Below are 17,465 nucleotides of genomic sequence, written 5' to 3'. Positions count from 1 at the left end.
GGGTGGGGTGGGAGGGATGGGGGGACTGGGTGATAGACACTGGGGAGTGTATGTGCTCTGGTAAGCGCTGTGAATTGTGCAAGACTGTTGAATCTCAGATCTGTACCTCTGAAACAAATAATGCAATATATGTTAAGAAAAAAAAAAAAAGAAGAAGAAGAAGAAGGTAGCGGGAGGGGAAGAATGAAGCGGGGGAAATCGGAGGGGTAGACGAACCATGAGAGACGATGGACTCTGAAAAACAAACAGGGTTCTAGAGGGGAGGGGGGTGGGAGGATGGGTTAGCCTGGTGGTGGGTATTTAGGAGGGCACATTCTGCATGGAGCACTGGGTGTTGTGCACAAACAATGAATCATGGAACACTTCATCTAAAACTAATGTTGTAATGTAAGGGGATTAACATAAGAATAAAAAAATTAAAAAAAAAAAGAGGTGGTATATATATATACAATGGAATATTATGCAGCCATCAAAAGGAATGAGATCTTGCCATTTGCAACGACGTGGATGGAACTGGAGGGTATTATGTTGAGCGAAATAAGTCAAATAGAGAAAGACATGTATCATATGACCTCACTGATATGAGGAATTCTTAATCTCAGGAAACAAACTGAGGGTTGCTGGAGTGGGGGTGGGGTGGGAGGGATGGGGTGACTGGGTGATAGACACTGGGGAGGGTATGTGCTCTGGTAAGTGCTATGAATTGTGCAAGACTGTTGAATCTCAGATCTGTACCTCTGAAACAAATAATGCAATATATGTTAAGAAAAAAAAAAGAAGAAGAAGAAGAAGGTAGCAGGAGGGGAAGAATGAAGGGGGGAAATCGGAGGGGTGGACGAACCATGAGAGATGATGGACTCTGAAAAACAAACTGAGGGTTCTAGAGGGGAGGGGGGTGGGAGGATGGGTTAGCCTGGTGATGGGTATTGAGGAGGGCACATTCTGCATGGAGCACTGGGTGTTATGCACAAACAATGAATCATGGAACACTACATCTAAAACTAATGATGTAATGTATGGGGATTAACATAAGAATTAAAAAATTAAAAAAAAAAGAATGGGGTCAAGGGCACTTGGTGCACCATCTTTTTTTTTTTTTACAGTTTTTTTTTTAAGATTTTATTTATTTATTTGACAGAGAAAGATAGTAAGAGCAGGAACACAAGCAGGGAGAGGAGGAAGCAGGCTTCCCGCCGAGCAGGAAGCCCAATGTGGGGCTCGATCCCAAGACCCTGGGATCATGATCTGAGCCAAAGGCAGACACTTAACAACTGAGCCACCCAGGCGCCCCTCGTGCACCATCTTTACTGACACAAAGCATGAACAAATTGATCTGGAAGGATATGGAAAGCAGAAAATAACTGTGATAAAAATACTGCAATGTAAATGAATATAATATGGAGATTATACCTGAAGAATATACCTCAGAACCTTGCTTAATGTAAGACTCAAAACCAAATTTCAGGAAACTGCTCGGAATCCTAATAGAGTACAAAACAACACCATTTTTTAAAAATTAAACAGGAAAAAAAAGTCATAAGGAGGCTAAGATAAAAATGCAAGATGACATTAAAGAAAGGAAGATGGATGAGCTAATAGAGATGAGAATGATGATGACAATGAGAAGACAGCAATAAAAATAGCTAATATTTAACACTTTCTATATGCCATGCTTTTATTCTAAGTGTGTTTATATGTGTTACATATAATTTATTTTTAATTTTTAATTTTTAAAATTTATTTTATTTATTTATTTGAGAGAGAGAGTAAGCATGGATGGGGGAGGGAGAGAGGGAGAAGATCTCAAACAAATTCCATGCTGAGTGTGGAGCCCTATGTGGGGCTCAGTCCCAACCCAAGATCATGACTGAGCCAAAATCAAGAGTCAGATGCCTAACCAACTGAGCCTTCCAGGCGCCCCATTAGTTCATTTAATTCTTACAAGAACACCATGACTGCATACTACTATTATTGTCTCCACTTTATAATTAAGGAAACTGAGAGGGGATAGGCAACTTCCTTAAGGCTGACTAGTAAGTATTGGGAGGCAGGATTCAAGCCCTGACAATGTGACTTGCTTTTAACTGTTACACTAAGGAAGGATAACAAGGAAAAAAAGATAACAACAGAGGAACTAAAACCATTCAAGGCAGTAAAAGCCTAACTGTAGTTGTGGGTGACATATTAAAATAAAAAAAAATCTATCTTAAAAGGGCAAAACCACAAAAATAAGAAAAGAGATGATATATATGGAAGCCAGACAATAAAGCTTTCCCTCAGTGATGATGACAGAAAGGACTCATCACAGTCCAGGGAAAATAAACAAAAGGAAACATACATCTAAAGTCTGTTAAAAAACAAAACAAAACCCTACAATAGAGCATTAAAAAAAGAACACAAACCAATAGGGCATAGGAATAACAAACAGCTGCTATATATATAAAATTCAATCTCATTTATAGTTAAAAAGAGAAGAAATTAAAATTAGAGACTATTTGCTTACTACAAATGTGAACAGAACACCAAAATACATAAGGCAAAACTGATAGGATGGCAAAAATTAATAGAAAAATTCAATACTACAGTTGGAGACTTCAAACCCCCTCTATCTGTAATTGACAGCAGGCAGAAAATGAATGAGGATATAGTTAAACTCAGCAGCACCATCACCACCAACTGGACCTCACTGACATTTATAGATTACTTCAACAACAGCAGAACACATTTTTCTCAAGCTCACATGGAACATTCTCCAAGAGACACCACATTTTGGGCCATAAAACACACCTTAAAAAATTTGAAGAGTAGTGGGGCGCCTGGGTGTCTCAGTTGTTAAGCGTCTGCCTTCGGCTCAGGTCATGATCCCAGGGTCCTGGGATTGAGCCCCACATCGGGCTCCCTGCTCAGCGGGAGTCTGCTTCTCCCTCTCCCATTCCCCCTGCTTGTGTTCCCTCTCTCGCTGTCTCTCTCTCTATCAAATAAATAAAAAATCTTAAAAAAAAATTTAAAGAGTAGAAATCATGCAGTAGGGTGCCTGGCTGGCTCAGCTGGTTAAGCGTTTGCCTTTGGCTCAGGTCATGATCCCACTGGGATCAAGTCCCGCATCGAGCTCCCCACTCAGCGGGGAGTCTGATTCTCCTTCTACCCCTCCTCCTTATTTGTGATCTCTCTCACGCTCTCTCTCTCTCTCAAATAAACTAAAAAAAAAAAAAGAAAAGAAACCATGCAGTATATACTTTCAGACCACAATGCAATTAAACTAGGAATTAGTAACAGAAAGATAGCTGGAAGATCCCCAAATACTTTAAGATTAAACAACAGACTTCTCAATAATACATGAGTCAAAGAAGAGTCTCAGGAGAAATTTTAATATATTTGAAGTAAATGAAAATGAAAACACAACTTTTCAAAATCTGTGGAATGCAGTGAAAGACATGCTTAAAGAGAAATTTATAGCATTGAATGCATATATTAGAAAAGAAGAAAGCTCTAAAGTCAATAATCTAAGCTTCCATCTTAGGAAAGTAGAAAATGAGAGCAAATTAAATCCAAAATAAGTAGAAGAAAATAAATAATAAAAATTAGAGCAGTAATAAAGGAAATTGAAAATGGAAGATCAACAGATAAAAATCAACAAAACCAAAAGCTGTTTCTTTGAAAAGATTAATAAAATTGATAAACCTCTAGCCAGGCCAACCAAGAAAAAAAGAGAGAAGACATAAATTACTAATATCAGAAATGAAAGAGGAACCATCACGACTGATACCAGGGACATTAGGAGGATAATAAAGGAATATTAGGAACAACTCTATGACCACAAATTTGATAACTTAGATGAAATAAAACAATTCCTCAAAAAACATGATCTACCAAAACTCACATAAGGAGAAATAGATACTTTGAATACAATGATATCTATTTAAAAAATTAAATCAACAATTAATAATCTTCCAAAAGAGAAAGCACCAGGCCCAGATGATGAATTCTACTAAACATATAAGGAAAAAAATTATACCAATTTCCTACAATCTTCTCCAGAAAATAAGAGCCTATTTATTTTATGAGGTCAGCATAACCTTGATCCCAAAACCAAAGATACTACAAGAAAGGAAGACTATAGACAATACCTCTCATCAAAACGATGCAAAAATCCTTAACAAAATATTGACAAATCAAATCCAACAATATATTTTAAAAAACTACGCACCACAACCAAGCAGGATTTATTCCAGGTATGTAAGGCATAAAATCAACGTAATCCATTACAGAAACAGTCTAAAGAAGAAAAATCACATGATCATATCAACAGATTCAAAAAAAGCATTTGACAAAATCCAACACCATTCATGATAAAAACTCTCAGTAAACTAGGTACAGAGGGGAACTTCCTCAGCTTGATAAAGAATATCAACTAAATACCTACAGCTAACATCATACTTAGTGTCAGGAACTAGATACATCCTAGTATCTGGTTCAGGAACTAGATAAGGATGCCCCCTCTCATCACTCCTGTTCAACACCATACAGGAAGTCCTAGTTTATGCAATAAGATTTTTTTTTTTTAAGGCAATAAAAGATCGGGAAGGAAGAAATAAAACTGTGTTTGTTGGGGCGCCTGGGTGATTCAGTCACCGGGCGTCTGCCTTCGGCTCAGGTCATGATCCCGGAGTCCTGGGATCGAGCCCCGCGTCCAGCTCTCTGCTCCACGGGGAGCCTGCTTCTCCCTCTCCCACTCCCCCTGCTTGTGTTCCCTCTCTCGCTGTGTCTCTCTCTGTCAAATAAATAAAATCTTAAAAAAACCAAAACTGTGTTTCCTGATGGCATGATTATTCATTCAGGAAATCCCAACAGAACCAACCAAACACTACTGGAACTTGTAAGTGATTATAGCAAGGTTGTAGGATATAAGGTTAATATACAAAATCAAGTACTTTCCTAGATATCAGAAATGAAAAATAGAAATTTGAAGTTAAAATCATAATACCATTTACATTAGCACCAAAAATATGAAATACTTGGTATAAATCTAATAAAAAATGTATAAGAGCTATATGAGGAAAACTACAAAATTCTGATGGAGGAAATTAAACAAGATCTACATAAATGGAGATAGAATCCATGCTCTTGAATAGGAAGACTCAAAATTGTTCAGATTCTAGCCCTTTTCAATTTGATCTATAGCTTCAACAAAATCCCAATAAAAATCCCAGCCAGTTATTCTGTAGATATTGACAAACTGATTCTAAAGTTTCTATGGAAAGGTAAAATATCTAGAATAGCCAATAAAATATTGAAGGATAACAAAGTTGGAGGACTTATACTATCCAATTTCAAGACTTACTATGAAGCTATAGTAATTAAGACAATATGGCATTGGTAAAAGAATAGACAGATCAGTAGAACAGACTACAGAATCCAGAAATATTTTCACACAAATATATCAAGCGATTTTTGAAAAAGGAGCAAAGACAATTCAATGGAGAATAGTCTTTTCAAAAACTGGCCCTGGAACAAGTAGACATCTATAGACAAGCAAACAAAAAGACAGATCTTACACCTTTCACAAAAATTAATTTGAAATGGATAGATTTATTTATTTATTTATTATTTAAAAAAAGATTTTATTTATTTATTTGACAGAGAGAGACAGAGCACAAGCAGGGGGAGCAGCAGGCAGAGGGAGAAGCAGGCTCCCCACTGAGCAGAGAGCCTGATGTGGGGCTCGATCCCAGGACCCTGGGATTATGACTGGAGCCAAAGGCAGATGCTTAACTGACTGAGCCACCCAGGCGCCCCGGATGATAGATTTAAATGCAAAACACAAAACTAAAATACTTCTAGAAGATAACATAGGGAAATTCTAGGTGACTTTGGGTTTAGTGCTGATTTTCTAGATACAACACAGAAAGCATGACCCATGAAAGAAAAAAATTGATAAGGTGACTTTATTAAAATTCAAAACTTATGCTCTGTGGAAGATACTGTTAAGAGAATGAAAAGACAAACCACAGTGTGGGAGAAAATACCTGTAAAATATGTATCTGATAAAGGACTTATATCCAAAATACACAAAGAACACTTAAAACTCAACAATAAGAAAACAAACAATCTAATTAAAAAATGAGTGAAAGATCTGAACAGCAACTCCCCAAAGAAGATATACAGGTGGCAAATAAGAATATGAAAAGATGCTCAAGGGACACCTAGCTGGCTCAGTCAGTACAGTGTGCAACTCTTGATCTCTTGGGGTTATAAATTTGAGCCCCACATTGGGTATAGGGATTACTTTAAAATAAAAAAATATTTAAAAAAAGATGCTCAGTACCATATGTCTTTAGGGAATTGCAAATTAAAACAAGATACCACTACACACCTATTAGAATGGCTAAAATCCAAAACGGACAACACCAAATGCTGAGGCAGATGTAGATGTAGAGCAACAGGAACTCCCATTCATTGCTGGTAGGGATGACAAATGGTGCAACCACTTTGGAAAACATATTTGACAGCTTCTTACAAAGCTAAACACAGGCTCACCATATGATGCAGTAATCATGCTCCTAGGTATCTACCAAACAAATTGAAAACTTATATCCACATAAAAACCTTTACATGAATGTTTATACCTGCTTTATTTTAAATCTCCCCAGATTGGAATAAGCCTAAATGACCTTTAATAGGCGAATGGATAAATAGCCATACAATGGAATATTATTCAGTGATAAGAAGAAATAAGCTATCAAGGCACACAAAGATGTAAAATGTCTTAAATGCACATGCCTACGTGAAAAAACCCAATCTGAAAAGACTACACACCGTATGATTCCAACTATATCACATCCTGGAAAGGGTGAAACTATACAGTGAATAAAACAATCAACAGTTGCCAGGAGTTAAGGGGGAGAAGGGATGAATAGGCAGAGCTAGGGGATTTCTAGGGCAATGTTAAACTATTCTGTATGATACTGTAATGGTGGATGGATGATATTTTTTGTCAAAACCCTTACAAGTATACAACACAAAGAGCAAAAATGTAAAGTATGGACTTTGGTTAAATAATAATTTATCAATATTGGTTCATCAATTTTAACAAGTGTACCACATTAATGCAAGATGTTAATAATAGGGAAATTGGGAGGGAGGGGTGGCTTGGGAAAGGGGCATATGGGAACTCTGTATGCTCATTTTTTCTATAAACCTAAAACTTCTCTAAAATTAAAGTCTATCAAAATATTTTTTACAAAAAGAAGAAAGTTAAAATGAAATAGAGTTTTCACATTTCAAATTGCCCAAGATTTTTAAAAATGGTAATACTCAGGAATGGTGAAGGCGAGGGGGAAATTTCACAATCAAAATCTTTAAAATTTTGTTGATCCTTGATTTAGCTATTTTATTTCTAGGCAATTATCCTAAGAAAATAATCATGGGTTAAGCAAGTACGTAGCCACCAGAACACTGTTCATCACAATGTTGTTAATGATAGCAAAAACCAGAAAATAACGAAAACAAGAGCAGAACAATCCCATGTTTGAAAAAATAAATCTATATGTACATATATGCACAGGAAAATGTCTAACACGATGGTTATCAAAATGTTAATAGTGGTTGTCTTTTTAAAAATATATATATTTTTTATTATATGATCTATTCATATTTTTTTCCCAAAAAAATCAAGAATGCATTCCACACTCAGGGTAGCTATTATAAGAAACAGAACAAAACAGTACATGAGAATGTGGAGAAATTGGAATTCTTGTGCATTGCTGGTGGGCATGTAAAATGGTGCAACTATTATGGAAAACATTGTGGCAATTCCTCACAAACTTAAATACAGAACTATCTTATGATCTATAAATTCCACTTTTGAGCATATAGCCAAAAGCAACAAAAGCAAGAGGCTCAAGCAAATATTTGTCCACCCATGTTTATAGCAGCATTATTCACAATACCCAAAAGGTGAGAGCAACTCAAGTGTCCATGGACAGATGAACAGAGAAACAAAATGTGGTATATACACACAATGGAATATTATTCAGCCTAAAAAAGGAAGGAAATTCTGACATGCTACAGCATGCGTAAACTTTGAAGATATTACTAAATGAAATAAACTTGTCAAAGAAGGACAGATACTATATGATTCTACTTATATGAAGTACCTAGAGTAGTCAAATTGATAGACTGAAAGTAGAATGGTTGTTGCCGGGGGATAGTGGGAGGGGGAAATGGGGAGTTAGTGTTCACAGAACATGGAGTTTTAGTGTGTGAAGATGAAAAAAGTTCTGGAGATAAATGGTGGCGATGATTGCACAACAATGTGTAACACCACTGAACTGTACACTTAAAATCGGTTAAAATGGTAAATTTTTATGTTACATGTATTTTAGCACAATAGAAAATAATCTTCTAAACCAAAGGACAAGTAAAAGATGAAGGAAGAAGTGGGCGAGGAAGAGAAAAAGAAGAAAGAAAGAAAAAAGGGGGGCGCCTGACTCTTGGTTTTAGCTCAGGTCCTGATCTCAGAGTCGTGAGACCAAGCCCCGCTCAGGGCAGAGTCTGCTTGGGTTTCTCTCTCCCTCTCCCTCTGCCCCTCCCCGCCCTGCTCTCTCTCTCAAATAAAGAAAATAAACAAATCTTTAAAAAAGGAAAGAAAAAAGAATGAATGTACTACTATCTAACTAATGGTCCGGGGCTTATACGTAGTTCATCTGACAGAGGACCATATCACATAAAATGTGCCACATGTGCTGAGGAAAGACTGTGTAGAGGGGTAGTGAACCTACTTGTTCATTCATTTATTATTATTACATAAAGTTTTAAACATAAATACTCAAAACATCATACAGCAAGCATTTGTATACCCCTCTCCTAGATTTTTACCATTAGTTTTTACTTGTTTTTTCATATACCTGTTTGTCCCTCTATCCATCCATTAAGCCATCTTATTTTTTTGGACAGATTTCAAAGTATATACAAAATGTATACATCTATACACGTCCCCATAAGCTTCAGCATTTGTATCATTTACTGTTCAATATTTGTTTATATTTTTTCTCAACATAAAATTTACATACAGTGAAATGCACAAATCTTGTGTATATTCACTGAGTTTTCACAAATGCACCTACCTAGTGTAAACCAAATCTCTCTCCATGTATACATTACTATCACTCCAGAAGTTATTTCATGGCCCTTTATATACTGTTTTATAATCACAAAAAGTAAAGCTATTTGGAAAGCATTTATAGTATGATGCTCTTTTTGGTACAGAAATACAGAAAAAAACTGGAAGAAAAAATATTAAAGGTGATTATTTCTGGGTACTTGGATTACCATTGGTTTTTATTTTCTTAATTTTATATATTATTATGGTGGTAAGAAAAAAACAGTAAAAGCTACTTAAAAGAAAAAATCTTTCTTTTAATAAATGATGTCACACATAGCATCGTCATTAAAGTGAACATTTTGAAGATAATGTATGTGGTAAAAAAGGAAACATTTCAATATGATATTAGAGTACAATGACAAAATTACAATAAATATCAATGTCATAATCACCATGATATGATGAATGTAAACACATAGAACAGGACTAGAAAGGAATAAGAAAAACATAAATGCTATATTTCTCATTCTATCTCCTGGAGCCTGTTTGAGTGATGGAATTATGGGTAATTTTTGAAAAAAAAGTTTTATCAACTTTTCTAAATGAAAATAACAGTTAAAACATCCCGTAAGACCCTGACTTCACAACTGTCCATCTCTTACATATGTGGGTCAGCTCTGAAGACCTGAACCCAATCAGGCAAGCTACAAAATCTCCCCCTGCCTTTGTAAAGCCCTTACTTGGGCCACACATTTTGGTTGGATTTGGAACAATATGACCCAAAATATTAGAGCAAGACATAACAAACAGGTACTAAGTTACCTCTTTCTGGAAAGATGTTGTTTTTGGTGAGTTTGACGCTTTTGGGCCTTGGATTGTTGTCATCCATACCCATGATCAGGTTGCGGAAAAACAGATCAAATTTCTTTCTGCTATCCGCATTGATGGTGCCAGCCACGGTCCACACCAAGGCAAAGAGGAATAGCCCTTGCAGCCAGAGAAAGATCTGTTGGCTTGTCAGGCCTTCATGTAATTCACTTTCCTCCTCATCTATTTCCTTGATTTCATCTAAACGCAAGAAAAAGGAACCTCAGGAGAAGCTGCATATATCCGCTTATATACAGATCTAAACAATTAAACTTGGTGGTCTTGTCTGTGAGGACTCTGGGGAGGGGACTGATAGTGGCTGAGTGGCCATCACCTGCCAGATCCTTTATCCACATATACTTTTTTTAGTTTTTAATAATTTTTCTATTTTTTTCCTATTTTTTAAGTAGGCTCCATGCCCAGCATGGAGCCCAATTTAGGGCTTGAACTCATGACCCTGAGATTAAAACCTGAGCTGAAATCAAGAGTCAGACACTTAACCAACTGAGCCACCCAGGTGCCCCTTTTCTTATTTTTATTTTTTATATATTTTATATTTTAACATATTTTTAATATATATATTTGTATATATTTTATAATTTTTTTTGTAATTATGAAAGGACATGGGAACCAACCTGTAGGAGCTCTCAATGGCTGAAGACATTTGAGGAACAAAATAATTACAGAATTGGATTATAACCCATAGAATAAAATAAACATCCGTGAGTGAGTCCATACTTTAATCAGTAAATAACTGAATTAGCTAATAAGTAGGGAAGAACAGCTCTTCCTTACAGAAGAATTCTAATTAGTAAATGTAGAAGAAATACACATAGAAATGGAAAATTAACTTTAGGCAAATGCCACCGTTCTACTTGTGGTAGGCAAGACCCACCAATGGATGTTAAAAATCAGTGGGTGAAAATTTTAGGAGAAATAGGATATTTTCATAGTTTCAAATTATCTTCCCCAAAATACTTACTAATTATGAAGGAAAACCAGAACATTACAGTGGAGAAATGTGGCTCTGGCCAAAACTAACTTTGACAAAGAGCCTTCACCAGTCATAAGATCTATCAACATCATGTACCTCCTGATGATGCACCGAGAAGGATGCATCACCACTTTTGTGGTATTCTTACTGAAAATGCATAACCCTAATCTAATTATGAGAAAACATGAGGTAAACTTAAATTGAGAGACATTCTATAAAATAACTGGCCAGTATTTATCAAGTGACAAAGTTATAAAAGGCTAGAAAAGGGGAACCCAGCTAGTTCAGTCAGTGGAGCATGCAACTCTTGATCTCAGGGTCATGAGGCCCCATGTTGGGTGTAGAGCTTACTCAAAAAAAAAAAAAAAAAAGACAAGGAAAGACTGAAGAACTGTCATAGATGGGAAGAGGTGAATGAGATACAACAATTAAAAAAAAATGTGACGCCCTGAATGAATTGGATCCTGGAACAGAAAAGGACATTTGAGGAAAAATTGGTGAAATTCAAATAAAGTCTGTGGTATAGTTAATAGTGTATAGTATCAATGTTAACTTTCTTATTCTAATCATTGTGCCTTGGTTATATAAGATGTTAATGTTAAAGGAAGCTAGGTGTAGGGATATGTGACTCAATATATGCTTTTAGCAATTTTTTTTGCAAGTCTCAAATTATTTTTAAATAAAAGGCTAAAAAATGTATTTACTATTCCTTATCTTAAGGCCTTGTTGATCATAGTTACCATGCTCTTGCATTTTAGCATTGACAGAGTAAAAAGTTAGAGCTCTGAAATCAGGTATGTATGCATTCGAACCCAGTCCTCGGGTTTTAGTAGTGTGTCTTTCAGGACTCCTGATAAGGACTCATGGCTAAAGATTTGGGAAGGCAAGAGATTAGGTCACTCAGTGTTGGGGAAAATGAGTCCATTTCTCATATGATGCCTTCCTTCCTGGAGGAGATACTACACAAGGACAGGAAACAGAGTTTGGGAAAATACTAAAAATTTACAACTAATGATGCAAATATATGGCATTGTATACAGTTAGTGTGCTTTTGAAAAAATGGCCTGTAATTTTAACTTCAGAAAATCATGTAATATGTATAGCCAAAGAAAGTCTCCACTCAACTGTTCACCATGTTATATTTTTTATCTGCACCTATAATGCTGAGAAAATGTTCATGTAAGAGGAGTTGTAGGAAGATCCATCCTGAGTTTGAATTATGTGCCATCTTGAGAAAGAAATGGCATCCAATAAAAGTGCTCCAAATCGACACATCCTTGGTCATTTCCCACAGAATTCAATGAAATTTGATTTATGTGAGATAGTTACAGAGAACTTCTCCAGGCCTATTAAACAAATGGTTCTATGATTTATGTACTTCCCATGTCCTAGAGAAGGTTCCCCAGTTTTGTAGACTGATGTAATCAGTTCTCTTAATAGTGTAACCATGTATTTTGTGAATTCAGATTCTCGTAAGTTTTCTTAGCATGGGAAAATTTGCAGTCTTTTTTTTTTTTCCCAGGATCTTTTTTTCTCAGATACATTCACATGTATTATCTAAATTCATTTCCCTCCAGGATATTCTAGTTAGGTAAAGAGGGACAGAAATTACTACTCCCATTGTGTGGATGAGGAACCTAACATGAGAAAGGATGGGGTAAACTGCATAAAAATACCCAGGAAATCAATCCAAGACTAAGGGTAAAGCCAAAACATATGGACTCTTTCCACTAAACTCTACTATCTATACTCCAAATGCTTGCTTGTTCTAGACCAAAATTCTGGTCTCGTTGTGTGGGGAATAGAAGGGATGGGGAGCAGAAGAAATATCCAACACCTACCTCACCTTCATTTGGCTTAAGAATTGTAGGTAGCACGTGAAGGGGCACATGCACCCCAATGTTTATAGCAGCAATGTCCACAATAGCCAAACTATGGAGAGAGCCAAGATGTCCATCAACAGATGAATGGATAAAGAAGATGTGGTATATATATAAAATGGAATATTATGCAGCCATCAAAAAATGAAATCTTGCCACTTGCAATGACATGGATGGAACTAGAGGGTATTATGCTAAGCAAAATAAGTCAATCAGAGAAAGAAAGTATCATATGATCTCACTGATATGAGGAATTTGAGAAACAAGACAGAGGATCATAGGGGAAGGGAGGGAAAAATGAAACAAGACGAAACCAGAGAGGGAGACAAACCATAAGAGGCTCTTAATCTCAGGACACAAACTGAGGGTTGCTTGAGTGGAGGGGGGCAGGAGGGTTGGGGTGGCCGGGTGATGGACATTAGGGAGGGTATGTACTATGGTGAGCACTGTGAGTTGTGTAAGATTGATGAATCACAGACCTGTGCCCCTGAAACAAATAATACATTATATGTTAATAAAAAAAAAAATTATAAGTAGCACGTACCGAACAGGGAGGAATACAGTCTCATCATTGAGAAGGCAAGGTGGATGGGAGATGTTTGGACCACAAATTTACACTGAAGACGAATAAATTCCAGGCAGGGCTGGAGGAGCCACATGAACATGTCATTGACCTGAAGGTAGAAATGAAATTTGAAGAGATGTTATAAAAAAAATGAGTTTAAGACCAAGGGCTTGGTACACCTCTGGAAGGCTGGAGATGCTGGTAAGGTTGCTGATTAATTTTGAGTGTAAGTATATCGTGGAAAAGACCACAGGCACCAAGGCCTCTGACTCTAGCTTCCTACTTAATGGACTGTGCAGCCCACAGGCCATCCCCACCCCTCCCATTTCACTGCCCAGAGCTGGATACTCAGAGAGGCTTGGACCTACTGTGGGTCAGCTACAAGATGCATGAAAAATTTAAGCACTCAGACTTGGTGTCCCACTTGTTTGTACAAAAAATGTTAGGAATTCTAAATAAGATTTTCAAATGACTGTTCTTCATTTGTAAGGCTGGAATCCTGTATAAAGTGGCCACAGGAAGTGCAGAGCTAAGTTTGGGGCTCATTTTCAGTAATTCTCTGTATGTCCTTAATTGTGGGTATAATGATTCTTGTCTCTGCTCCCCACCCCAGTTATTCTTTTTAAAAAATTCCTCTTTTCTCCTCGAGTGTTTTTTCATTTCTGTTATACTGTATTTGTAGCTGTCACTGTAAATCATCTTAAGTCATTTTTTTAAGAAGTAGGCAGGTCATCACTAAATAAATACATTAATAGATCTGTATATATGTGGATACATATCTATATTATAAATGTATAGACACATTTATGTATAGATGAATATATATGTATACATGGATATGTGGTATATTCATCCAGTTATTGAGCATCTAGTAACTGCAGTGTTGTAGGTGCTGAGAATAAACAGGTGACAAGATAGACAAGATCCCTGCCCTCATGGAGATTACTGAGGGGCAGGGGAGACAAACAATAAATAACTAAACAAACAAGGAAATAAAATACTTACAAGTCATGTAAAGTACTAGCAGGAAACAAACAAAGGTGTTAAAATGGGGAATAACAGGAAGCATTTAATAGGGTGGTCAGGGAAGGCTTCTTAGAGGAGGAGGCCTTTATGTTGAGACCTGGATGATGAAGGTGAATCATCTCTCACACAATAAAATGGGACAACATTTTCAGGAGGAGGAAGAAAAGGTGCAAAAGCCTTGAGGTGATTAAACCTGGGTTCTTCCAGGAATGGGAACAGAACACAAGGGCTGCAGGGTAATGAGCTGAGGAGGGGGGTAGGTGATGAGGTTGGAAAGGTGGGCAGGGCCAGATCACAGCCTCAGAGGCCCTGATAAGAAGTTAGACTTTCAAAAAAAAAGAAAAGAAGTTAGACTTTCAGGGGCACCTAGGTGGCTCAGGTGGTTAGGCATCTGACTCTTGATTTTGGCTCAGGTCATGATCTCGGAGTTGTGGGATGAAGCCCTCCATCGGGCTCTGTGCTCAGCACGGAGTCTGCTTCTCTCTTTTTCTCTCTCTCTCTGCCCCTCCCCCCACTCATGCTCTCTCTCAAATAAATAAAATCTTTCTTGAGATTTTATTTCTTTATTTCTTGAATGAGAGAGTAAGTGAGAGAGAAAGAGAGAGGGACAGCATGAGTGGGGGGAGGAGCAGAGGGAGAGGGAGAAGCAGGCTTCCCGCTGAGCAGGGAGCCCAACGTGGGGCTCGATCCCAGGAGCCTGGGATCATGGTCTGAGCTGAAGGCAGACACTTAACTGACTGAGCCACCCAGGAGCCCCTCAAATAAAATCTTTACAAAAAAAAAAAAAGGAAGTTAGACTTTGAGCTAAGGGCACTGAGGAGTCCCTGAAGGCTTCCTGTGCAGATGCGTAGATTGGTCTGTGGATGTGCATGTGGGCATCTATCTGTATAAATGTATGTGATTATATACATTGTACATGTATATAAATGGGACAGGAAAGGGGCCATAGCTCACCGGAATGTTTCTGCAGTGGGAAGAGAACTCAACTATACTTTTTTTGCCTTCTTCAGTGGGGAACTTTCCTAGGGCACTCTACTAACACAGGGAAAGACAAGAGGCACCAAAAGCCTCAGTTCTCCCTTCCTGCTTCCCTAGTGTGAGACTATGCTTGGGTACCCACCTAACCTGAATGTTCACCCCTCTTTTAGGAAGGGAAGAAGGGGACAGGCACTCTTAGTAGCCGCAATACAACTTTCCTAAACTGGTTCCAGCTCCCTAGCTATGGGAGGTATAGAGTCGAGGTCACCAGGATGGGGAGTGGCAGTACAGAGAGGAAGACAGCTCTTTCTAATCTGGCCCTACCTTTAGAGCAACTTCTAGAGACATTTCTGCAAGTAGGGCAATGGGGAAAGGTATGACATTCCATCCACCATGTAGAATGTTTCTCAAGCATCAGAATTCTCCACTGGGGAGATGGGGAGTGATGGAGAAGGTAGAAGGAGAAAATGACCATACTATCCCATTCTTTTTTTTTTTTTTTTTAAGATTTTATTTTTTCATTTGAGAGAGAGACAGCACACAAGCAGGGGTAGAGGCAAAGGGAGAAGCAGACTCCCCACTGAGCCAGCCAGGACCCCGGTGTGGGACTCGATCCCAGGACCCGGAGATCATGACCCAAGCCGAAGGCAGACGCTCAACCATCTGAGCCCCCCAGGCACCTCCATACTATTCTATTCTTGCTACAGGGAGAAGAAAGCTGGGAAAATGTCAGGCAGCCAGGAAGGAAGATCACTAGAGATAGGCAGGGAATTCCCTGCTCCTTCCTACATCCTGGAATTAGGAAGGTGAAGATGTTCCTAGAAGGCCTTAGCAATGAGGAGTATGGAGACAGGGAGGGAGGGGAAGGAAAAGAACATGATGGTCTCACCAATTCCTTGTGCTCCTCAGTGAGGCTAGCAGGCAGGGTGTCCATGTATGAGTCCTTCAAGGGTTTCCAGCCTAGTTGATGGGGCTCCATGTAGATCATCCCACACCTGGCAAGCACAAAGAGAGGACCAGCTTGGTCCACATTGGGTTCCCAAGCACGCAGGGATGAGGGAAATGCAGGCAGTCATGGTAAGGTAAGGGGCTGGAGTTTGGGTTGGGGCACAGACCCTCACCAGCTCCAGTCCAAAGGGAAGGTGCCCAGATTTTGTCAGGAAAGGATGGAGACCAGTGATAATAGCTGACGCTTGGGAGTTAGAGAGACCTGGGTTCAAATCCCTGCCCTAGATTCTACTATCTGAGTAACACTGGGCAAGGTTTCTTTATTGTCTCTGAAATTCTATGTCCTTGTCATAAATCAAGAAATATAAAAAATACATAGTTCATAGGACTATTATAGTGGTTAAATAAGAAAATGCCCATAAATAATTCAGCACCATTTCCAGGACATAGAAAACTCTTAATCCATGGAAATTATTCAAATTACCATTAGCATGTACTGATATTTTATATAGTCCATGTTTTTTTTTTTTTTTTTTTTTCCCCATTCTGTTACATCTAGGTGCTCTCTTGTTTGTTACTAATACGGCTGCCATTTATTGAGTATCTACTGCATGTCAGGCACTATGCTAGGGCCTAATGGCCTTTATCTCTAAATATTCTTCTTAATGGTCACATTTTAGATATGAGGAGAGTGTGGCTCAGAGAGGCTGAGTGACTTGGAAGAGGTAACACAGCTAGACATTGGCATGGCCAGGGTGGGAGCCCAAGTTGGTCTAACTTGCCATTGCTCTTTCTACTCCCTGACATTGCTTTTTGGAGTGTGGACTGATTTTCTTTTTTTTAAGAACTTCAGGTGCACAGGATTAGATTAATTATCATCCTTGGCACACTATCATTAGCCCATGCATGGCCTTTCTTAGTTAATTGTTTTCAATAATGTAGAGAGTGCCCATGAACCCACCTCCCATAACCCAAGATCCCAGACAGAAGCTTGGATCTTGACAATAACCTTCATCTAACCCCAATGGTCTCCCGATCTCATGGTTACCCATCTCTTTCTTTCTTTCTTTCTTTCTTTCTTTCTTTCTTTCTTTCTTTCTTTCT

The 17,465-nt window shown here is 38.1% G+C and overlaps 1 protein-coding gene across 1 annotated transcript in view; it reads right to left on the bottom strand.

The window, feature by feature from the left end:
• DNAH3 (dynein axonemal heavy chain 3) overlaps positions 1 to 17,465 on the bottom strand; it is a 167,115-nt gene that overhangs the window by 60,223 nt on the left and 89,427 nt on the right. The window contains exons 38-40 of the mRNA XM_034988127.1: positions 16,303 to 16,408; positions 13,389 to 13,518; positions 9,926 to 10,171 (exon numbers count right to left, since the gene is read on the bottom strand). Of these exons, the coding sequence (XP_034844018.1) occupies positions 9,926 to 10,171; positions 13,389 to 13,518; positions 16,303 to 16,408 (482 nt within the window). The remainder of the gene's footprint in view (positions 1 to 9,925; positions 10,172 to 13,388; positions 13,519 to 16,302; positions 16,409 to 17,465) is intronic.

This window comes from Mirounga leonina, unplaced genomic scaffold (assembly GCF_011800145.1).
Source record: "Mirounga leonina isolate KUSES-001 unplaced genomic scaffold, KU_Mleo_1.0 Mir_448, whole genome shotgun sequence".
NCBI lineage: Eukaryota > Metazoa > Chordata > Mammalia > Carnivora > Phocidae > Mirounga > Mirounga leonina.
This window is presented reverse-complemented; position numbering and strand designations above follow the sequence as displayed.